The following is a 24,077-nucleotide window of genomic DNA, read 5'->3' on the forward strand; positions in this document are numbered from 1 at the left end:
AGCTCTGACTTTGCTTTCTGTTGTTGTTTTGCATTGTAAGAGTCTTACTCAGTAAACCATGCTGGCCTTGGGTTTCTAGCAGGCCTTTTGCCTCTCCCTCCACCTCCTGAGTGCTGGGATGTCTTGTATAATATTTGAGGAACCAGCCTTAATATTATACATCCCAGGGGCTCATGAGAGAAACTACGAACAGCAAGGACTATTTTCGGGGAAATAGAATCTCAGCACACCGAGATTCTATAGTCTACTTGCTTTAATTCCTCTGGTATAACATCCTATTTACACAGCTTCAGATCTGTTCTCGTGCTTAGCTCCTTTCTTGCCTGATTTCTCTCTATACTTATCTACTGCTCCCTCTAAGTTCTATCTTAATTCTCTCGTCTTAATTCTGCCTCATCTAGGTCCTTTTCATCTCATTCTTACTCAGCTAGTACTTCCCCATCTGACTCTTCCTCATCTTCCATCTCGTCCACACATACTCTCTGGTCAAAATCCTCCTAATCTCTCTCCGTTCCCCCACTCTAAATTCTCCACGTTCCTCTTAAGTCTCCCCGGAATCCTGTTATAAACCCAAGTGATAGCAAGCCCCTGGTCGAGCAAGGTCCCCAGGCTTGAATTCTACAGGGTCGTAAAGGCAGGTAAGAATTTTCCTCAGGCAGTGATCACCAGGCTTTCTTTTACAATCCAAAATGGGAGTGGTAAAAGAGGAGGTCAACTGAGTGCTAATGACCAGTTTGTATATTAAAAAGTGGATCTGTGTGCTCAGTCTACATTACTAGAAGTGGTTAGATAAGAAGTTAGGGGTCTATTAGTAAGGTTGTATAAGAAAGGAGGGTCTCACCTTTCTATCTCCTGACATAGGAGACAGGTGTTGTTTCGTATGGCCTTGGATGCTTGATAGGCATTTTAGATAAATACACTGTTAGGAGTTCTTGGAAGCACACAAGAAAATCATTGTAGGAACCAGCTAATGTATATACAAAAGTTAAAATATCACCAAGACCTCTTAAGCCATGACTTGACCTTTGGAGTAGTCCTTGACTCTTCCAAGTAGTAGCTGTTGTGATAGTAGCTGAATTCCATTGCGGTTTCCTGTGGCTTGCAGCAGGGATGAAGGTGTGTGCTACCACAACTGGCTTGCTTGGTGTTTTTGTATTGTTCTTGTTTTACAGATCAAGTAACTTGTCACTTCTATTGAATTTTCTAGTTAGATGTAAAGGTAACTACTTTCCTTTCTGTTCTTAGACAAGCAAATAATTTCCATCTCCTCTTCCTGCTGCTCTGCCACCACACCACCAAGACAGGGTCTTACTGTGTATCCCTAATTGTCCGGCACTGATTGTGTAGACCAGGTTGGCCTTGACCTCAAAGATTCTCCTGCTTTTGCCTCTTGAGTACTGCGATTAAGGCTGAGCTTTCAGTGCTTGGCCGAGATGGTTTTCTTAGTCGGCACCTGCAGGTGTTTGACACAGTCAGGCGATAGGTGGATGTGGTTAAAGTTATGGCCAAGCATTCAGCTTTAGATAGGATATCGAGCATACGTCTTGTTGGTCTCGGCTGTCATCAGTGTTCTTGTATTTGTCCTCTAACTACTGTAGCTGCTCACAAGATTTTTATGGGAATAAAGAAGTAAGACCTGTGTCTTCTCTGATGGAAGTGTGAAAGGCACTAGTTCACGTTTTATGAAGAGACTGGATTTAATTGTCCATGAATAGTTCCCATGGAGTAGGAAAGACGATTGGAAGGAAGCAAAACCAAAGTTTTTCCTAAGGCAGGTGTGAAATGTTTAAAGGCAACACTACAGTTTTTCACTACTAGAGGTGAGTGCATGAGTGTGGCAGTGACTGTCGTCCTTAAGAAAGTCCACATTGCTCCTTCTCATGCCTGCTTCACTGCTAATGAGATGACCTTCACTTTCCTGGCAGATCACTGAGGAGATGATGGATCAAGCAAATGAAAAGAAGGGGGCTGCCATTGAGGCCCTAAACGATGGTGAGTAGTGTGTTCTTTCTAATGTAGCTCTGTAACAGTGGGATAGTCTTTCTTGTACTGCAGTGACTGTTCATAGTGTAAACGTGAAGGGACTAGGTTTTGTATCTTACCGTACTGAAGATGTTAGGATCCAACTGCCAGCCACTTCCTTCTTGATAGCAAAGAGTCTAAAATCATTCAGCATCAGTTACATTATTACCTCAGCACAGACAGATCTGACTTAGCCTCTTCCTGCATGTGTCATGGCCTTTCTCTGCTTAGAAGCAGCTTTTAAAAAGATGAAGGGGGCCAGATGGTAATGGCACCCGTCTTTAATCCAAGCACTGGGAGGCAGAGGCAGGTGGATCTGAGTTCAATGCCACCCTGGTCTACAGAATGAGTTCCAGAACAGACAGGGCTACACAAAAATCCTGTCTCAAAAAAAAAGATTAAAAAAAAATGCCAAGAACCCCCTAACTTTTGACATAGGTGCTCACAAGACCTTTGATAAGTGGTGTTCGTAGGCCCAACACTCATTACAATGGGAATATAGTCCCTGCATTTTAGGTCTTCAAAAAACTGCTGTTGGTGGCAGCAAGGTGGCTTAGCAGTAAAGGGACTCACACCAAGCCTGGTTGATGTGAGTTTGACCCCTGTGGTGGAAGGAGAGAACCACTTCCACAGGTTGTCTCCTCCTGGCCCCCATGTACTCCTTGGCATGCTCCTTCCCGCCCTTGCCAAAGTTTAATTATTATTATTATTATTATTTTACATTTGAGTGTTTTTTTCTGCATCTATGTGTGTGCACCATGTGTGTGCCTGGTGCCTTTAGAAGCCAGAGGAGAGGGTGTCAGATTCCCCTGGAACTGGAGTTAGAGGTGATGTGAGCCGTCATGTGGTACTGAGAATGAAACTTGGGTTTTTACAAGAGCTCTTAACTACTGAGCTATCTCTCAAGCCCCTAAAAATGTAGTTAAAAAGAAAAACTATCAGAGAGGCTTGATATTATTTATGTTCATTACCGTGAGAACAAGTGATCATAAACTTGGGACTGTTGTGGTTCTTGTCAGTAACGTTTCATGCCGAGTACTTAGTGACTTGGAAGGTATGGCACTTGTCACAGTAGTGCTGTCACATGCCCATGTGCATTTGCACTGGATTTAGAAGGTGACTAAAGTTTATTTTAGGATGAGTTTAGTAGTGTTGCTCCATATCGGCTGTTTGACTTTTTGGTGTTGGGGGAAGTGTTAGTTTCTGTGTGTAGTGGGACTCCTTAGTCCACAGAACTTCCACCGTGTAGCCAAGGCTGGCCTTTATTCAACTCAAGATCTTCCTCCTTCAGCCTGGTGAATGCTGGTGGTTTCAGGCTTTGGCACCACCCCAAGCTCGTTGTACCATCTTTTTGGTTTAGGTCCTTGTTGCTTGCTCATTCTTTGTATTGTACAGTTCTCCAGTACTCAGAAATTAAAAACAACAACCTCCCTCATACTAGTTGAGTATGTTTAGAGCCTGGGCCCAGGCAGATGGTGAGCTGCTCAGTCCCTTTGCCATACTGTCACTTTATTGTCGCCTTAGTTTGAGGTGCTGGAGGCCAGAGTGTTCAGTCCACTGCTGTCTACGCCTGTCCTTAGCCCTCCTTTATTAATTTTGTCACTCACTTTGACGTATTGTCTGTTTTTCTTACAGTCTTAGCAAGATTGAACAAAAATGATGCCATTTAATAGTTGTTTCTGTTTCCAGGCTAGCTGTCAATCTGTATAAATTTGACCTAGTTCTGATTTTATAGTATAGATAAGTGGATCAAAGCTTAACATTCTAAGTCGGTATTCTGAGTATTAACCCCAACCTGGAGTTGGCAAAGTCACTTTGGCTTGGAAAAGCAGGTAGTTAAAACACTTGATCACATGCACAAGCCTTACTTTGGATTCAGTTGTGGCACCTAACAATGCCAGCTTTCCACTCAGTGGCAACTTGGGCTGAGTGTATTAAGTATAAAGTAATGGCTGTTTCTAGAAAACAGTTTGCCAAACATCTGACCTAGATAAATGGAAGAACGGTTTATTTGTTCAGGGAGATGGGGGGTGGAGAATAGATTTGGATGTGAAGTGGGAATTAACTGTTGGATTTGGTGATAGAGCATTTGTATGGAATTGTGCAAAGCTCTGGGTTTGAACCCTGGCACTGAGGGTAAAATTTTAGTTTAGAACGTGGTATGTCTTTGTTACCAGAAAGAACTACCTGTAACACACACACACACACACACACAGTAGTCCTAAATAAGGCTTTTTTAAATTTTTTGTTTTTTTTTTGAGACAGTCTCACTATGTAGTCCTGGCTATCCTAGAACTCATTATATAGACTAAGCTGGCCTTGAACTTTCAGAAATCCACCTGCCCAAGTGATGGAATTATTAAAGATGTGTACCATCCCTCCTGGCACTAATAAGACTTTTTGTCTGTTTTGTTTTTGTGAAGTCTATTGAAATCTCATATTCATGAATTGAGCAAATATTTTTCTCAACAAAATTTGACATTTATTTTAAAATTCTGTAGTTACCTTGCCCCTGGGAATTAAACTGGGCCACACAAAGAACTTTTCTTTTTCTCCTTTTCTTTTTCTTTTTCTTTTTTCCGAGACAGGGTTTCTCTGTGTAGCTTTGCGCCTTTCCCAGAAGTCACTCTGTAGACCAGGCTGGCCTCGAACTCACAGAGATCCGCCTGGCTCTACCTCCCAAGTACTGGAATTAAAGGTGTGCGCCCACCACTGCCTGGCCACAAAGAACCTTTCTAATTCTGTTTTTATTTGTTGGATAGCTTCTCTTAAAGGACTAGCTTTTTGTTTTTTGTTTTTTTGTTGTTTTAAAGGAAAACAAAAGCTTTTGGGCTAGCAAGATGGCTTACTAGGTAAAGGTGCTTGCTACTGAGCCTGGAAATTTGAGTTCAGTCCCTGGGACTCAGATGATGGAAGGAGATAAACCTCCGAAAGTTGTCCTGATTTGTCTGCATACATGCATACAAAATAAGAGTAAATGAATGTGATTCATTACCTGTAAATCTAAGAATGTGGGACTGGAAGATGGCTCAAGGAGTGAGAATGCTTGCTGTCCACTCTGTTACCAGGACTAGAGTTAGGATCCCAGCACCTGTGTTGGAGGGCTCCATGGGAGCCAGTGCCATCCATCTTCTGGCCCCAACATGTGTGCATGTATTTGTACATGCATTAACACACAGAGAGACAAATAATGGTAACAGTGAGTAAAGGTTAATGGCTTAAATGTCTCCATTTCTGTGAATTTAAGCAGTATTCTTGTTTTCTTAACCAATCCTGTGAAATTAGTTTGGGACATTTTATCCTCTTTAGGCTGAATTTATTCTTTTAACAAGTAAAACTTAAGATGACTAGCATAAAATTAATATGCTTACTGTTTTTTTATATTTACTTTTTTTTTTTTTTTTTTTTTTTTCTCCTTCAAGACAGGGTTTTTCTGTGTAATAGCCCTGGTTGTTCTGGAACTCTCTTTGTAAAGCATCTCTTAAACTCACAGAGATCCTCCTGCCTCTGCCTCCTGGGTGCTGTGATTAATGGAGTGGGCCACTACCGCCCAGTAATGTTTTGGATTTTTAAGAGAGTTATTTCTTATGTGTGTGTGTGTGTCTTTGCTTGCATGTATGTATGTGCACCACATGTGTGCCTGGCCGCCTTGGAGTTCTGAACAGGGCATTAGATCCCCTGGAACTAGAGTTAGGAATGAATTGGCCTCCTTGTAGGTGTTGGGAACCAAACTGGTTCCTTTGCGAGAGCAGTCAGTTTCCTGACCATCACTCCAGCTTCCATTTACTTACTGTTTGCTTGGGGTTGGGGTTGGGGTACACATGCACAGTGCATGTGTAGAGGTCAGTGAACAGCTTTCAGAAGTTCGTTCTCTGCTGCTACCATGTGGGTCTTTTCTTCTGAGGCAGTCTTCCTACAGTCCAGGTTTCCTAGGACTAATTGTGTAGCCTAGGCTTGCCTTCAGTTTGCAGTCCTCTGACTTCTGCTTCTTGGGTGCTAGAGTTTACAAATCTGCATCATCTTGCTTTGTCTTTTTTTTTTTTCTTTAAAAAATTTGTTTTGTTTTGTTTTTCAAGACAGAGTTTTTTTGTGGAATAGCCTGGACTGTCCTAGTAGACTAGGATAGCCTTCGCCTCCCTAGTGCTGGGTTAAAGGTGTGCGCCACCACACCTGACTCTTTTAAATATTTTTAAAATTACTTTTATTTTGTGTGTATGGGTGTCCTAGTGCCCTTGGAGGCCATAAGAAGGTATCAGATCTCCTGGAACTTGGGTTATAGATGGTGGGTTGTGAGTTGATATGGGTGTTGGAAATTGGACCTGGATCTTCAGGAATAGCAGTGTTCTTAACCACTGAGACATCTCTCTGGCCCCTTATTTAAAAATATTACTGTACTGGCTGCTCAACACAATGCTTAATGCTTGTTGGAAAGTACATATCACTGAGCTGTATCTCCCATCTCTTAGTCTTTTCTCTTTTTTTAAAAAAAAGTAGACTGAGAAAAGAATATATAATTCTTAATCAGATGAAAAAGTCAAAGTATTGTATTAATATTTTTGTCCTTTGGATATTAGTAAGTTTTGTTTCACTTCAGGTGAGCTGCAGAAAGCCCTTGACTTGTTCACTGATGCCATCAAGCTAAATCCTCGCTTGGCAATCCTATATGCCAAGAGAGCCAGGTAAGAACATTTAAGTACAAAAGTATCTTTTGTAAACTTCTTATCCTCCTTTATTTTAAGAATTTTGATTCTATAGCAATCCCAAAGGTTTTATTGTTTGAAGTGAAGTTTTTCTTACTACTACCTTGGTTTTTTAGTGTGTTCATCAAGTTACAGAAGCCAAACGCTGCCATCCGAGACTGTGACAGAGCCATTGAAATAAACCCTGATTCAGCTCAGCCATACAAATGGCGAGGGAAAGCACACAGGTAATTGAGCAAATAAATAGGGCTGGGAAAGTAGGTTAGCTGGTAACGGTGCTTGGAAGACTGAGTTTGACCCATGAAACCCATGATTTAAAAAGCTGGGTGTTACTGGGTAGTGGTGGTGCACACCCATTCTCATCTCTGTTCACACTTCACCTATATCAGCTTCTCAATCCACTAAGAGTCACTGAACTTCCCCAAGACATCAACACTTGTGAAACCCTAAGTTTTACCACTAGAAGTGAGTACTAGACTGGGTAAAAATGCCTTTTACCCAGATTTTATGAAAAGTCCCAATAATGAATAAAGAAGCTTCAAGTTTGGGCATTCAATATGCAATCGTTACCACTCTTAGATTTTTTAGTTTTTTTAAGACAGGATGTTTCTTTCTAAGAAAAAAGAAGTTTCAAGTTTGGGCATTCAACATGCAATCGTTACCACTCTTAGATTGTTTTAGTTTTTTTAAGACAGGGTGTTTCTTTCTAAGAGCGTTGGCTATCCTGGAACTCACTTTGTAGACCAGGCTGGCCTCTTCCAAGAGCTGGGATTAGAGGCATGGCACCACCAACCGTCTGGAGAGAATGGATTTTCTTTTTTTTTCTTTTTGGTTTTTCGAGACAGGGTTTCTCTGTGTCGCTTTGCGCCTTTCCTGGAACTCGCTCTGTAGACCAGGCTGGCCTTGAACTCATAGAGATCCTCCTGGCTCTGCTTCTTGAGTGCTGGGATTAAAGGCATGTGTCACCACTGCCCAGCAACGAGAATGGATTTTCTTTGCACAAATGTATTAAATGACTTATGGTAGTGATTTTTTATGAAGACATGTCAAAGAGAAAGGTTGAAATAAAATGTATTAATGCTGTGTAGGTATAGGAGACACCTCCACATTATTGTTGGTTTCTTGGAAAGCAGCCCCTAGTCCTCAAGTGGTCTTTTGCTGTCTAATACAAGCATGGACTCATCTTAAACCTGGCTGGTTACAGATTTAGACTAAGCTATTTTTTAAGAACCCATAGTTCATTTTCATGGGCACTAAAATTTGTGTTGTAGGGCATATTTACTGCTTCTGTTACTGTCTCTACTGTCACTTCAGTGACACAACCAAGAAAAAGTATCCTTCAGTAAAGTGGCGGGATACAAGATGAGCTCAAAAAAGTCAGTAGCCCTCCTATACACAAATGATAAAAGGGCTGAGAAAGAAGTCAGAGAAACATCACCCTTTACAATAGCCACAAATAATATAAAAAACCTTAGGGTAACTCTAAACAAATGAAGGACCTATATGACAAGAACTTTTAAGTCTCTAAAGAAGGAAATTGAAGAAGATATCAGAAAATGGAAGGATCCCCCATGCTCATGGATAGGTAGGATTAACATAATAAAAACGGCAATTCTACCAAAAGCAATCTACAGATTCGATGCAATTCCCATCAAAATCCCAACACAATTCTTCATAGACTTGGAAAGAGCAATACTCAACTTTATATGGAAAAACAAAAAACCCAGGGTAGCTAAAAAGAATCCTGTACAATAAAGTATCACCATCTCTGACCTCAAGCTCTACTATAGAGCTATAGTAATAAAAACAGCGTGGTACTGGCATAAAGTATCTTTATAAATTCATGATTTGAATGAAGAGTTTATAAGTTGAGTTTATGCTGAAATTTTCAATTAAAGATGAATGTGTATCTTTTTAAGTTTTGTCCCTATGTGACTTTGTAAGCCTACTGTATGTGTACCAGTGTTTCCCAGTTACTGTGGGCACAGCATACCCACCAAGGAAATTGTAAAGGTTTTCCTGGCAGTCAGGATTGTCATTTTGTAGCCCATTTAAAATATGTAGCTAAAAAAAAAATACCTACAAAGATAATTTTAGGGTGCGTGTGGTGTGAATGGTAGTCATTTCTGTTTGTATTTGGGTTTAGAGTTTGCTTTATCATTTTTTATTACATTTATCTTGAGGGGGTGGCAGTATTTCATGTCATGGTGTACATGTTCTCCACCTCATTTTCAACTGCCTCTCCACCCCTAGGCTTTTAGTTCTGAGTACCAGTTTGGTTGTTTTCTCAATAAAATCCTACATAGGAAATACCATGTGAAGTGTCTTTCATGTTAGAAAATTACTGCTTTATCTCCTTCTTTTAAATACATCATAATTATCATTGTAGGAATTTCAGTTCCTTCAAGTTCTCAGAAAGTTAACCATCACAATAACACAGTTCTTCAATTGATTGATAAAAATTTGTAGCTAATAGTTGACTGAAAACTTTCTGTTACTCTGCTTTTTGTAATGGCTCTTTCAATAAGTTTACATCTCTTTCAGACTGCTGGGTCACTGGGAAGAAGCAGCTCATGACCTTGCCCTTGCCTGTAAACTGGATTATGACGAGGATGCCAGTGCAATGCTGAAAGAGGTTCAACCTCGGGTATGTCTGAACATTGCCCAAGACTCCATGGCTTTGTACTTGGCCTGGAAAACAGGCGACGAAGCAGGTAGAGGTTAGAGGCACTGACAGCCTGCTCCACTTGGACACCTCATTAGTATGTCATGCTTCCATTTTGGACACAGAGAGCAGGCTATATGACCTTTATGCAAGGCTTCAGTGGAGTAAGGCACAAAAGCAGAAAGGTGGTGCGCACATGCACTTGGGAGGCAGAAGCAGGCAGATCTCTGTGAGTTCTGGCTGTGTAGAGAGACCCTATCTCAAAAAGAGACAGAAAGGGCAGGTTTGCAATAAGGAAAGCAACCGAAAACCACAAACTGTATCCCGGGTTGTATTTGACATCTGAGCTGTTCTTATGTAATAGGTAGGTGCAAAGGAGGAAGGCCTCTCTGAGGTGAATTTCAGTATCACCTTTTTTAAGTTTTTACTACTGTTAAGTTTTGTTTTGTTTGTTTGTTTGTTTTTTGAGACAGGGTTTCTCTGTGTGTGGCTCTAGCTGTTCTGGAACTTTGTGTAGATCAGACTGGCCTGGAACTCACAGAGATCGCCTGCCTCTGCCTCCCAAGTTCTGGGATTAAAGGTGTGTGCCACCACCGCCCGGCAAGATTTTTTTTTTTTTTAATTAAGAATTTTTTTATTCATTTTACTGATCCCTCTCACTTCCTTCTTTTTTTTTTTAAATGAAAGTGTTTAATCCAAAAACTATATAACCTTTACAGTCTTTTATTTATTTTGTTCCTGAGACAGAATCTCATTGTGTAGATCTGCTTGTTCTAGAACTTAACTTTTTAGGCCAGGCTGGCCTCAAACTCAGACAGAGATCCACCTGCCTCTGCCTCCTGAGTGCTGGGATTAAAATTGTGCATCACAAGCCGGGCGGTGGTGGCGCACGCCTTTAATCCCAGCACTTGGGAGGCAGAGCCAGGCGGATCTCTGTAAGTTCGAGGCCAGCCTGGACTACCAAGTGAGTCCCAGGAAAGGCACAAAGCTACACAGAGAAACCCTGTCTCGAAAAACCAAAAAAAAAAAAAAAAAAAAAAATGTGCATCACTACACCCAACTACAATTTTTTTTTTTTTTTTTGAGTGCAGAAATATGGATTGGGGATATAACTTAGTGGTGGAGTGCTTCTGCAGCATTTACAAAGTTCTAAGTTTAATCCCCATTCGAATGAATGAATATAAGAAAAGACATAAATTGCTTATGAGTGAATTTATCCTTAAACGTTTTAATACAGGGGTTTTATTGAATTTAACTTATCACCAGTTTTAAGTTGATTAATAGTTTTTTCCCCCTTTCGTTATAAGTGTTTCTGTGTATGTGTTGTGTGTAGAGGTTGAAACATTCTGCACTGGGTTCTGGGGGTTGAACTCACATCATCAATATTTTGTAGCAGTTGCTTTAACTTAACTCTGAGCCATCTCACTGGCCCTTGTTTTTTATTTTTAAATTTTGTTGCTTTTGATTTTTGTTTTCGACACAGGGTTTCTCTGTGTATAGCATTGGACGTCTTGGAACTTGCTCTGTAGACCAGGCTGGCCTCAAACTCATAGAGATCCTCCTGCCTCTGCCTTCCAAGTGCTGGGATTAAAGACATGTGCCACCACTGCCCTGCTTTTTAAAATTTTTATTACAGTAAACTTAGCAAACTAGTTGTTGACCATATTCTAGAACATAAAAGTTCTTAAAAATATTTGTATAGACACTAAGGTAACATTTGAATACCAACTGTTTATCTCTAAAGCATTTGAAAGGCCTATTTCTGCCCACCACCCCTTTTTGGGTAGTTCTAGGGGTCAGACTCAGGGCTTCGTGTGTGTCAATCATGTACTTACCACAAAACTATATACCCCAGCGTTCAAGACTAAATGTTTCTGGCTGTGTCCCCCATTTTTTTTTAAGTATTGTTTTCATTTTATGTATATGGGTGTTTTGACTGCATGTATGTTTGGGTACCGTGTTCCTGAGAAGAGGGCATTGGATCATCTGGAACTGGAGTTAAAGACAGTTGCAAGCTGCTGTGTGGGTGCTAAATATGGAACCCAGGTCCTCTGCAAGAGCAGCCAGTATTGTTAACCATTGAGCTATCTCTCCAGCCCCACCTTGTCCCACATTTTATAGATGAAGAAACTTTACATATAGACAGCCTGGCAAAAATTATGTATGTGTATTGAGTATCTGCCTTCCTGTGGCAGGTGTTTTCAATGAGTTTTTCTGCTGAACTGATCTGTGACTGGTGAATCCTAAATACTATGTAGTGGGTAGAAGCCACCAAGTAAGAATTGTCCTGAAATTTGTAATGTGTCTATCCTTGAGCTTTGTCATCTGTTTGAGATTAGAAGATTTCTCTTAAACAGTATATCCTAGACTCTTCTGGTTTCATAGTGTCTAATGCACTTGATAGTGCTCTTAAAGCCTGGACATTTTTAATGGGTTCATTAGCTTATATTAATTATATATAATAACGGTTTTCATTTAGGTGCTGTCTTAGTTAGGGTTTCTATTGCTGTGAAGAGACAGCATGACCATAGCAACTCTTTTTTTTCTTAAAGATTTATTTATTATGTATACAGCATGTATGACTGCAGGCTGGAAGAGGGCACCAGATCTCATTACAGATGGTTGTGAGCTACCATGTGGTTGCTGGGAATTGAACTTAGGACCTCTGTTAGAGCAGCCAGTGCTCTTAACCTCTGAGCCATCTCTCCAGCCTCCCCTTCCCCCCAGCAACTATTATAAAGGAAACATTTCATTGGACTGGCTTACAGTTCAGAGGTTTAGTCCATTATCATCATGGTGGGAAGCATGGTGGCATGCAGGCAGACATGTTGCTGGAGAAGGAGCTAAGAGTTCTACATCTTGATCCCCAGGCAGCAGGAAGGGAACTCTCACTGGGTGAAGCTTGAGAATAGGAGACCTCAAAGCCCATCCCCACAGTGACACACTTCCTCCAACAAGGCTGTACCCACTCCAACAAAGCTACACCTCCTAATGGTGCCACTCCCTGAGATGATGGGGCCAGTGACCTTCCAACTCCCACACATGTACATAATGTATTTGTCATTCTTGTGCCTCCTTAATCTTTCCCACTGTCCCCTCCAGCTAGTTCCCCCTTCCCCTTTGTTTTCATCTTTTTTTTTTTTTTTTTTTTTCCTTTTTGACCCATTGAGTTTTATTAGGGTTTCTTTAGAGGCGCTGGATGAAGTTATTTACAGGAGCAGTGGTTCTACAACGTGTCTTCCTCACTATCAACCTTCAGTTGCCTGTACCTCCTCAGAGTGGTATGGAACCGCCTTCCTCTCTCTCCAGCTTCCATGAGTTAGGTGCTTTTTCTGTAAGATGAATCTGCCATTTTGTAGGCTATATATTAAAGAAGTCACTGTTAGAAGAAGGGACTTTGAACAGAACTTCCTTTCACTTGACTTGATCAGACATTTCAGGCAAACTTACTTCCTGTGGTTCTTCTTCCAGGCTCAAAAAATTGCTGAACATCGGAGAAAATATGAGCGAAAGCGTGAAGAGCGAGAGATAAAAGAAAGGATAGAAAGGGTGAAGAAGGCTCGAGAAGAGCATGAGAGAGCCCAGAGGGTAAATTGCGTAGCTAACCCCTCAGGGCTGTCCTTGTCCTCTGTTCTTTCTGAGGTGGCTGCAGCATGTGGGGTGGTATCCCTAGGAGGAGTGTCCTTTCGTTCTGTCCTTTCTGTTCTTAGTTTCTAAGATGAAGTCAGCTTGCATTTCACCAACTTATATTTGTTTGGTCTTTTAACCTTGCAAATTTGGGCCAAGAGTATAATTTGCAGAGTGCTTCTCCAGCAGGGCAACCCTTTCTCCCATCCAAACTCAAAATTTTCTGGCCAGGTTAATTAAAATTGGATAGTACTATCTTTATGTGTGGTACTAGTCCTTCCCCATAGGATTCTTCCCCTGTGTGTGTTTTATGATTCCTCCCTTTCCAACCGTGGATTCATGGCTGTTAAAAAAGATTCTAGCTATGCATCTGTAATCCCAGCATTCAGGAGGCTGAAGAGGGAGGAGTTTTAGTTTAAAGAGAGAAATGACTAGAGAAAGCTGCGTCACCAAAGCCCACCCAGCATGGGTGACAGCTTACAAAAAGCTGGGAACCTGGAGTACACTGCACAGCCTCTTCTAGGCAGCTCTGCTGGTCTCCGAGTCTGTAACTTGACTTGACTGCCAGTCATTCTGAGCAGCTTGGCTTGTTTACTCTTGGGAAGGAGACGACTTAGAGAATCTGGTCAGTTTCAGAGACTTGTAAAGGTATTTTGAGATGTTTACCTTTCTGCTTAAACAGCTTCCCTTCAGGATGGACTGTTTAAAGGAAACGGTTAGACAACAGTTGCCTTTATCAGTAGTAGCCTTCTTGTTTCCAACATTGCTAAAGGGACATATGGCTATATAATTATATAGAGCTGTATATAAGTAAGTCTTAATTTTGGGGTCTTTTCATAAGCATCATACTTTAAATTTATAAAAAAATGTGTGTATATTTATTTGGTTCCCCTCTCTTCATGTCCTGGGGATCGAACTGGGACCTCACACGAGAGGCAAGTGCTGGACCACTGGGATACAGTCTAGCTTGATGATTGTTTCTAACTAGGTATGAAGGAAGGGTCTAATTGGCTTTTCTTTGTTATTAAAAAGAACTCGGGAAGCCTTTTAAATTTTGCTGGGAGGAAGTAGAAGAGATGAACCTAGGAAATAATCTAGCCATGCCCTTTCATTTTGGAGTTTTAAAACAAGTGAGAATTCATAACTTGCATAAATAGAAGCATGTGCTTTATCTTTCCAGAGAAGTAAACCTGCTAGAAATCATTAGTAAAATAAGGCCCAGTGACAGTTGGAAACGGTTCACCTGGTAGTTTGTTAAACCTTACCATTCTACTATCTTCTGTCTTATTTTTTGATTTCCTGGATTTCTGTGGCTAGGTTAGGTATGAGGGAAAAGGCTTTCTTTCTGTTGTTTTTCTTCTGTTACATAATTTGTTTTCATTTTGTCTTCAAGGAAGAAGAAGCCAGAAGACAGTCCGGAGCACAATATGGCTCTTTTCCAGGTATTTTAAAAGGAAAACCTGTTAGTGTTAATAAATAATTAAGATATATCCTGATTTTGGAGCTCAGGGGTATGTATGTATATGGGAAGAGATAGATAGTTCTCGAAACTCCAAAGAATATTAGTTAATGTTTGTAAAGTTCATTTTCATAAACAATTTTTGTTAATGGAAAAAAAGCATTATTTTCCTCCTTTGAGTTATAATACACTTTAAGAAAAGTTAATAGTTGTTGAGAGCTGAGTGTTGTACTTAAGGTAATTTGTTATAATGTAATCTAAGTTTCTAAACCAGTAAGGTTATGTTCTGTTACGTGTGATAATATTTATATTCATGAGGATATTGCCTAAAAACACAGGGCTGGCTAAGTGCACGCCTTTAATCCCAGCACTTGGGATGCAGAGACAGGCAGGTCTCTGTGAGTTTGAGGCCAGCCTGGTATACAAATTGAGTTCTAGGTCAGCCAGGGCTACACAGAGAAGCCCTGTCTTAAAATGTCTTGAAAATCCAAAGAGGGAGAGACTATGTTCATTTCTGAGTGTGTGTGTACGTGTGTGTGTGTGTGTGTGTGTGTGTGTGTGTGTGTGTGTGTGTGTGTGTGCTTGCTGCTCATGGTGGCTTGAGAGTTTTTTGGATCCCCTGGAACTGGAGTTAACAGTCAATAGTTGTGAGTCTTCCAAATTAGATACTGGAAACTGAAGTCTTTTCTTTGCTCTTTTCGAAGACCAACAAGCACTGCTAACTGCTGAGGTATCTTTCTAGACACTCTTTTCTGTCTTGTAAATGTCTTACAATCAGAAGTTATTAGCAAAACAAAGCTTTTGAGTGTTAGCAAAGGACAAGCATTCAGATAGGTGAGAGGAAAAGAAAATAAGTTTTGCTGCCTGAAAGAGGCAGTGTGAGGTTTATATAAACAATACACTTAAAAAATGGGTTTTGTTGGCTTATTTTTAAAAGGCTGTCTTCTACTTTGTGGTAACTAGTTTTCTTTCAAGGAAAATTTAGACACCCATTTATGCTTATATACCATTGGGTAGAACCATTTATTCTAAAGCTAGAAAATGAAACGTGTTATCCGTGCGATGGTGGTTCATACAGAGATAGGCAGATCTTTGTGAGTTTGAGGCCAGCCTGGGCTACTGAGCAAGTTCCAGGAGAGCCAGGGCAACACAGAAAATCTCCATTTCGAAAAAGCAAACCAAAAAAGAGGAAGATAAAATGTAACGTTTTCATCAACAATAAGATGATGGAAAAATTACAGCTCATAGCTTACTTCTAGCTTAAAATATGAATCTGATTGTCAGTTCCCTTTTTTATAGAGAAAACTTTACTAATGTGAACTAATATTAGATCTAGCTATTATCTGTGCATTTTGGTATCTAATTTAGCAAGCCTTGTTCCAGTAACTTCATCATGGGAAGGAAGTGATCTTGGAAAGCCTATGAGAACAAACTAGAGAAGAAGCTTCCAAGTTTGTGTTTTTCCTGCCTCTTTCTCATGTTACAGTGCTTATAGGCATGCTTGATTTATTGTTGAGCAAGATAGGAATGACTGTTCAATGTGTTTATTTATTTATTACAGCTTCACTTGTCATGATTCTGTGTCTGTAGAATACATTAATATTGCTTAGTTTTCTCTTTAGGATGTTCTTATTTTGGCACAGTTGTCATTTCAGAATATCTTCAGTAGACATAGAGGGTTTTTATTACACAGAAACCGAGAGGCTGGAGAGATGTCTCAGTGGTTAAGAGTGCTTGCTGTGCAGTTATAAGGATAGGACTTCAGATCCATGCACTCAGACAACAAGCCAGGCATCAGATACCTAGGACTCCAGTTGCAGGGCATCTAATGTCCGCTTCTGGCCTCAGTGTGCACACAGGCTGAATACCCTCACACCCATACTCACATACAAATAGAATCTTTGAAAAATTCAAGTAGAAAATAGTGTGGGTTTATAATTTAATAGTGTGCTTAGAAGAACGAAGTCGTTTTTGTTAGAGAATTACACTAGAAAGTATCACCATGAGTGCTTATCATATGCAAATTCTGCCATATGTGCCATTCTGTCTTACAAATACCTGTCTGTAATCCTACTTTAGGGATTAGATGGACTGCCATGAATTTGAGGGTAGTTTGAGCTACATAGGTAAGATCTCAGCTGAACATAACAAAGCCCCAAGTTATTTTTCTAATAATTGTATGTTACCATTTTTTAGAGATTTTGATTATTTAGAATGGGACTCTTAAATACATAGATTCACCAGGCCTGGTGAGGCACACTTGTCATCTCAGATAGTCCTGGCTAGTTTTATGTCAGCTGACACAAGCTAGAGTCATCTGAAAAGAGGGAACCTCAATTGAGAGAATGCCTCTGTAAGATCAGATGCAGGGCGTTTTCTTTTTTTGAGACAGGGTTTCTCTGTGTAACAGTCCTGGCTGTCCTGGAACTCGCTTTGTAGGCCAGGCTGGACTTGAAGTCACTGAGATCCACCTGCCTCTGCCTCCCCAATGCTGGAATTAAAGGCGTGCGCCACCACCGCCTGGCTGGGAGAGCATTTTCTTATTTCGTGATTGGTGGGAAGGGGTCCAGCCTTTTGTGGGTGGTGCTGTCCTTGAGCTGGTGGTCCTGGGTTCTATAAGAAAGCAGGCTGTTCAAGCCATGATGAGGAAGCCAGTAAGCAGCACTCCTCCGTGGCCTCTGTATCAGCTCCTGCCTCCAGGTTCCTGCCCTGTTTGAGTTCCTGTCCTGACCTACTTCAGTGATACGGAAGTATAAGCCGGATACCCCTTTCCTCCCCAACTTGCTTTTGTTCATACTGTGTTTTTCATCACAGTAATAGTAACCCTAGCCTAGGACACAGTCTTTAGGAGGTGGAGGTCAGAGGCTCAGGGTTTCTTGGCCAGCTTCACCTACAGAGCAAAATTTGAGCCTGCCTGAGCTCTACATTACTGTCTCATTCAATGAAAAGAGAAAGAAATTAATAAATTTTTGTTACCCTTATTTTAGGTAAGACTTGAGAAATAACTGCTCTGGATGAATCAGAATGAAATAAAACAAGTTTAGACTGATAGAATTAACTTTAAATTGAAACAAAAATACTCAAGAATGAGAAATTCAAAGGTGATTGAGCTAGCATGGTGATGCACACTTGCAGTCTTAGCATTAGGATGATGGGGGAGGAAATCGAGAGTTAGGACAGCCTGGGCTGAACATACATTCATTGCAAGTTCCAGGACAGCCACCCTATATCAAACACCTCATCCCTCCCACCTGCCCCTCAAATAAGAAAAAAAAAAACAATGACACACCTGGCATTAATGTTTTGGGAGGACCGGCACATGTTGATTCTTTATTTTTAAGGCAGGATTAGTTTTTTTGAACTTTTTTAAGTAATGAAAAACAAGTCCAGAAAGGAGTAAAGTCTGTTTTACAGGTTTACCTTTAGGAAAAATTAGAAGTTACGCTTGATAGCCTGCTATGTTGAGAATAGAATGTGCTAAATGCCTAGTGGCTGTCCTTGTTCCTGACTCTCCTATACTTGAGTATTGGAGAGAATGAATAGAAATTTGTTCATGTCCCTAATTATTTCCTTTCTTCTTATAGGTGGTTTTCCTGGGGGAATGCCTGGTAATTTCCCTGGAGGAATGCCTGGAATGGGAGCGGGCATGCCTGGGATGGCAGGAATGCCTGGACTCAATGAAATCCTCAGTGATCCAGAGGTTCTTGCAGCCATGCAGGTAAGATTTGGAAGAATGAAGTTGGGCTTTGATCATCTAAGCCTTTCTTTTCTACTTTTGTGTAGTGACAGCACACTAGCTGTTTTTCCTATTAGTTATCAATTAGCTAATTTTACAATCTGGCATTTTTCTAAATTGAGATGAATTTTTTAAAAAGATTTATTTATTTTGCTGGGCAGTGCTGGCTCACACCTTTAATCCCAGTATTTGAGAGGCAGAGGCAGGCATATTTCTGTGAATTTGAGGACATCCTGATCTACAGAGTGAGTTCCAAGACAGCCAGGGCTGCACAGAGACCCTGCTTTGAAAAAAGCACAAAAAAAAACAAACAAAACCCAACATAGCTGAAAAATTCAATTCCACCCCTCTCTTTTTGTACTTTCTCTTCAGGATCCAGAAGTCATGGTGGCTTTCCAGGATGTGGCCCAGAACCCAGCAAATATGTCAAAATATCAAAGCAACCCAAAGGTTATGAATCTCATCAGTAAATTGTCAGCCAAGTTTGGAGGTCAAGCGTAATGTTAAACAGAGCCCTTGCTGAGTGAAGAGCAGCTTAGCTCACTTACTGGATGTTGCAATAATACAAACCAGTGTACCTCTGACCTCATCGGGAGAGCTGGGGTGCTTCGAAGATTCTCCCTACCCTTCTGCATCAACTGCGGCTGAAGCATTTTACAGTGGTTTGCCATTAGGGTCTTCATTCAGATAATGTTTTCCTACTAGGAAGTACAAACCTAAAACACTCTTCAACCTTAAACATTTTTAAAAAATTTGGGGGTGTTAATTCCTACATTTTTCTTTACTAATCTTTTTGGGTTTTTCCTTTGAATTACTGGGCAAGGAAGCTGAATATGGTCGACTTAACTGCTCTCATAAATGAAAATAAAGATTTGTTAGTGGGAAGCAAATAAAACTCATTTAAGTTGATTGAGTTGGACATATGGTTACTGAAGCATCTTGATTTGTCTTTTTTTTTTTATGTTTTATTTCACAATGATCTATTTCAGTGAATCTCTTGGGACCACCAATATTTGGATCTGACTTGGGTAGGACTGAAGTGTTGGACAGAGCAGCAGCAAGTCCTCGGTTTTGTTTGACCTTGTGTAAGCTACATTGAAATCTTACACTGTGCTGCAGGGGTGATCTTTGTTTGTATTATTTTTTAAGTGTTATAGTGGAGTTAGAATATCTAGTTCTGCCATTGTCACTGTTTGAAATAAATGTTCCATAGCATTCCCACATAGTGGAAAAAGAGTGCTTTCTTTGTTTCTGTCAAAAATGACCTTTCCTATTAGAGATTACCACTGTCTGCTTGTCTCCTCTTAATCTTCTTGAGCTAAGATAGTGTTTTTTCACTAACGTCATCAGTTTTATCATTCGCAGCGTAATTGTGGAAGCATATTTATTGCTAGTTTAATTTCATATATAGTACGTATGGTAGTTGTAAGGTCATACCTGTAACAGCTGTGGTATTGTACTTGGACATGGGGTTGCTTCTTTAAATATTAAAATTCTACACTTGTGAACTCCTGTCATATCAAAAGACATTGGAAGGAGGGATTCCCTTTGGTTTTAGGTATGCTTATGAAATTGAGAAACAATTGTGAATTTAGAGTTCATGTTGAAGTATACATCTTTGTATTTTGAAGAGTTTAAATTGTTTACGTATGATGAAAGATTCATTCGTCCTATTTAGCTCTTAAGTACTGCGATGTGTTTAATGCCTGTTTTCTCTCCTTCCTTCTGCTGCAAGGATAAAGGAAAATGATATCCAGAGTGCATATTTAAATTAGCACATCTGAAATCATATGTCTGTGCAGGTTTACCTGCTTCATACAGCAGACACAGATGCATCTTGTTACATGTGAGAAAAAGCTGTATTTGAACAGAGCATGCGTTTAAAGTCCTTGACAGACATTCATCCCATAATCTTAAATTTGAAGTTTGCACGGTGTTCTTTTTTGTTCAAGTGTGTTCTTTCATAAAATTTCCATGGTGTGCTGTGCTTTCCTGAAGATCAGTTTCTTTTGGACTCTGACTATACATGACCTAATTATATTCTAATATTGCAAATACTACCATAAATGGGTGAAATTGCTCTTCTGATAACTGTGTCCTTTGCTTTTAGACTTCTGAGTTCCGTAGATTAAAAAAAAAAGTCTTCATTTTTTTCATAAAGACTCAGTATCATTTCTACACCAGAAATATTGTTTTGTTTTTTTTCACTAAAGATACTATAAGAAAAATACTATAAGAAGATAGAGGGGTTTTCTGCTTAAAGATATGTGGTTAATATTCCTAAGATGCTAAAATAAAATATGGTTTCAAACTGGATCTTGACCTTCCCCTATTTGTTAGCATGTTTTTGTTTTTGTTTTTTTTTTTTGATTGCAGTATTCACTGAACTTATGTAATGGGTACAGTAGGCTATGGATTACTAAATGTCAACAGAAACCCCTAAAAGCTGAATATAGTGATTCCACACATGTAATCTCAGTACTTGAGAGGATGAGGGAGGAGTCTGAGTTTGAGGCTAATCTGGACTGTGTAGCAAGACTTCAAATCCCGAGAACCGCCCTCCACTCCCACTCACTTCCTTAATTAATTCAGAGGTTTACTTTCTTTTGGTAGCTTTCTAGAAGTAGGTAGTTCTGCCACATATTGTAGTAAGTAACTTAGATGTGGGTCCAGAGAAGTTTCCTGTCTTAACACCTGAGGAAAAAGGCATGTGGTCAGGGACACAAATGGGGAGATGCTGATGATACATGGCGTTAAGAGCTCTTTTCATACCCCATTGGTCAGCTTGATTAACTATGGGGGAAGAGAAACAGCACACAGGTATGTGGTTATGTGGAGAAACGATTGGACAAAAACAAAAGGCTTGGTTAGCCTACTAGCTGTCACACCTTCGGAGACAGCTTCATATAGGAGAAATAGCTTCTGTTTCAGAAAGTGACTCACACCTAAGGTAAATGGACCTGAGGTAAATGGTTCCAGGCCCTGGTGGAATAAGTTCCTCCAATGATAACTTTAATTCTAAGTACCTTTGCTTTGCAATTTTGTAGATGAAGAAACTGAAACACCGGTAATTGCTCAGTGTAACGTTTGTGGAGCTAGGATTTTCACAGACACTTGTGGCTTCCCAGCTCTTTATAAATCCCTTACTCCTGATTATTACAGAAGTTTGTGGGGACACGGGGTCTGTGCTTGAGTGATCATTTTGAAACAAGATTTCACTATGCAATTTGAAAACTCATTTGTGTAGACTAGGCTGCTAAGCCTCTGCCTCATGTGTTGAGATCAAAGGCATGCACTACTGTGCCTGGCTATTACAAGTTTGTTTTTATTGTCTTGTTGCCTCAGGGTAGACCTCAGCCTTGTAACCCAGGCTGGCACTTGAATTCTCATCTTTCTGCCTCAGCCTCCCAACTACTTGTATTAGGACAATAGTTGTGTCAGCATGCTTGATTGCTGCTTTAAGAAATAGAAAGGTGGGGCTGGAGAGGTGCCTCAGAGGTTAAGAGCACTGCTTGCTTTTCCAAAGGTCATGAGTTCAATTCCCAGCAACCATATGGTGGCTTACGACCATCTGTAATGAGATCTGGTGCCCTCTTCTGGCCTGCAGAGATACGTGCAGACAGAACACTGTATACATAATAAATAAGTCGTTAAAAAAAAAAAAAAGAGAAAGGTAGCTGGATGGTGGTAGTGCACACCTTTAAACCTAGCACTCAGGCAGAGGCAGGCGGATCTGAGTTCTAGGCCACTCTGGTCTACAGAGTAAGTTCAGAGCTGCAAAGGCTACACAAAGAAACCCTGTCTGGGGTGGAGGTGGATGGGTGGATAAATTGAAAGCTAAAATGGACGTGAATGAGACTGGTTAAATAAAGAATATCAGGTTATGTGTGCTGCTGAATACATTACTATTCTCGGAATAGTAAAGGACAGCATAATTGAAGTTCTTTGTCTTTTAACAAGTATGCAACTAATAAGACTATGATTGGGGCTGGCGAGATGGCTCAACAGTTAAGAGTACATCTTGCAGAGGACCCATGTTTAGTTCCCAAGCACCCACCCGTGTCTGGTAGTCCATAACTGCATGTAACCCTAGCTCCAGGTGGTTGTAGCCCTCTTGACTTCCAAATGCACTGCACTAACATGCACAAACATGTACTTTTAAAAACAAAAATACAGTTCATGGGTTGAAGGGGAAGACAAATACAACAATAGCAAGTTTTGAAAGTTTGGACAATTCTGTGAGACTTTGTTGTGTCACGATGGAAACATGAAATACCAATTTTTCTCTTAGATTTATCTTTATGTGCATGAGTGCTTGCATTTATTTATGTAAGTGCATCTGATGCCTTCAGAGGACAAGACGGAATTCCCCTGGAACTGGATTACAGAGGGTTGTGTACTGAACCCAGATCCTCTCCAAGAGCAGCAAACATTGTTAGCTGTTGAGCCGTCTGTCCAGCCTCAAATTGTCAGTTTAAGCAAACCGAAGCCTCATGCTAGAGCTTTTACCTACCATTCCTTAGCTCCTTGATTTCAAATCTAGTGGGCTTAGTGATGGGTGTTGGAGGTGGCTGCATGAAGAAATGAATGTTGAAGTTGATGACCTGACTCCTTAGCTGTGGCCATCAGCTTATCTTGGAGGGGTGGTTTTATTGTGACATGGTTTCTGTACACCATGGTACCGGGATAACAGGCTAAGGTTACTAGGATATGTTTTGGGGCGGGGGCGGTTGTAGGTTTTTTGAGGTTTTGTTTTGAGACCCAGCATGATCTCAAGCTCTAGGTAGCCAGGTAGCCAAAGGTGACTCAGCTGATTCTTTTAACAATGTATGTATGTCTCAGTGAGTGCGTGTAGGAACCTGTGGATGTCATCCCCTGGAGCTGGAGTTAGAGTCGTTCCCTCCATGTGGGTGTTGGGAAATAATCACGGTTCCTCTGCAAGAGCAGTAGAATTTAGGTTTCCCTCCAGTCTCTTGATCCTCCTTTTTCTACTTCCTGAATGCTGGAAATACAGGTGTTTGTGGAGTGCTGGGGATCATGCTAAGCAAGCATTCTTACAACTGAGCTATGTCCTCAGCCTGCCAACGTGTATTTTGTAAAGGAATTGGGGTGCAGAGGTCATTAGGAGTTTCTATGTCCTCCGTTTTATGTCAATAGGCATGACTAACCATGTTAGCTTGCAAACAGTCATGAGCCCGCCCTGGCGGCGCTTTGAGCGCGGATCATCTAAGTACTCCGGGCATCGCCCCGCCCCTTGCTCTCTCCGGACCAATCGGTGTTCAGGGGCTGGTCTCCCGGCCGACAGAGGGCAGCTTGTGACCCGGAAGTGGTTGTTCTGGTGGAGGCGGGCGGGTCTGAGAGGTGGGGCTTGAGACGCTCCTTTCAGGAGCCCACACTGCCGCGTCTGAGGGGAAAAGTGTGGCATTATGGCCTCTGTGTTGTCCTACGAAAGCCTGGTACACGCCGTGGCCGGAGCCGTGGTGAGGAGGGGTTTGGGGATTTTCGAAGTCAGTCCCGGGATGGGGCCGGGAGGTGGGCACGAGGGGGCTGTGGGGGCTGAGTCTGTCAGGACTGGGAAAGTTGCTGCAGGAGTGAGGGTGAGGCCAGCACCCACCCGCCTGCCTGCCCCTGCCCCTGCGGCGCTCTCCTAGAGCCCGTCCGGACTGGCAGTCACAAAGGTCCGGAGTTGCTGTTTTCTTCACCTTGTAACGTTTAAGGCCAGCCGTCCCCGTACTTCACACAAACTTCGTCTAACTGGTCCTGAGGAGAAACTAGGTGTGGAGCTGTGGTGCTTGACGTAAGGCTGCTGACAGCCAATTGTCACACCTTACCACAGGCAAGTGGCAATAGCTAGTAGAATACCTGTGA

At 41.1% G+C, this 24,077-nt stretch overlaps 2 protein-coding genes across 2 annotated transcripts in view; both read left to right on the top strand.

The window, feature by feature from the left end:
* Window positions 1–20,525, top strand: part of St13 (ST13 Hsp70 interacting protein) — a 37,168-nt gene extending 16,643 nt beyond the window's left edge. The window contains exons 5-12 of the mRNA XM_059247110.1: window positions 1,926–1,992; window positions 6,617–6,701; window positions 6,839–6,949; window positions 9,267–9,369; window positions 12,859–12,975; window positions 14,408–14,456; window positions 18,058–18,191; window positions 18,582–20,525. Of these exons, the coding sequence (XP_059103093.1) occupies window positions 1,926–1,992; window positions 6,617–6,701; window positions 6,839–6,949; window positions 9,267–9,369; window positions 12,859–12,975; window positions 14,408–14,456; window positions 18,058–18,191; window positions 18,582–18,710 (795 nt within the window). The 3' untranslated portion in view covers window positions 18,711–20,525. The remainder of the gene's footprint in view (window positions 1–1,925; window positions 1,993–6,616; window positions 6,702–6,838; window positions 6,950–9,266; window positions 9,370–12,858; window positions 12,976–14,407; window positions 14,457–18,057; window positions 18,192–18,581) is intronic.
* Window positions 20,526–23,532: 3,007 nt separating this feature from the next.
* Slc25a17 (solute carrier family 25 member 17) overlaps window positions 23,533–24,077 on the top strand; it is a 46,192-nt gene continuing 45,647 nt past the window's right edge. Inside the window, exon 1 of the mRNA XM_059247641.1 lies at window positions 23,533–23,689. Coding sequence (XP_059103624.1) covers window positions 23,636–23,689 — 54 coding nt within the window. The 5' untranslated portion in view covers window positions 23,533–23,635. The remainder of the gene's footprint in view (window positions 23,690–24,077) is intronic.

Source organism: Peromyscus eremicus, chromosome 20 (assembly GCF_949786415.1).
Source record: "Peromyscus eremicus chromosome 20, PerEre_H2_v1, whole genome shotgun sequence".
Lineage (NCBI taxonomy): Eukaryota > Metazoa > Chordata > Mammalia > Rodentia > Cricetidae > Peromyscus > Peromyscus eremicus.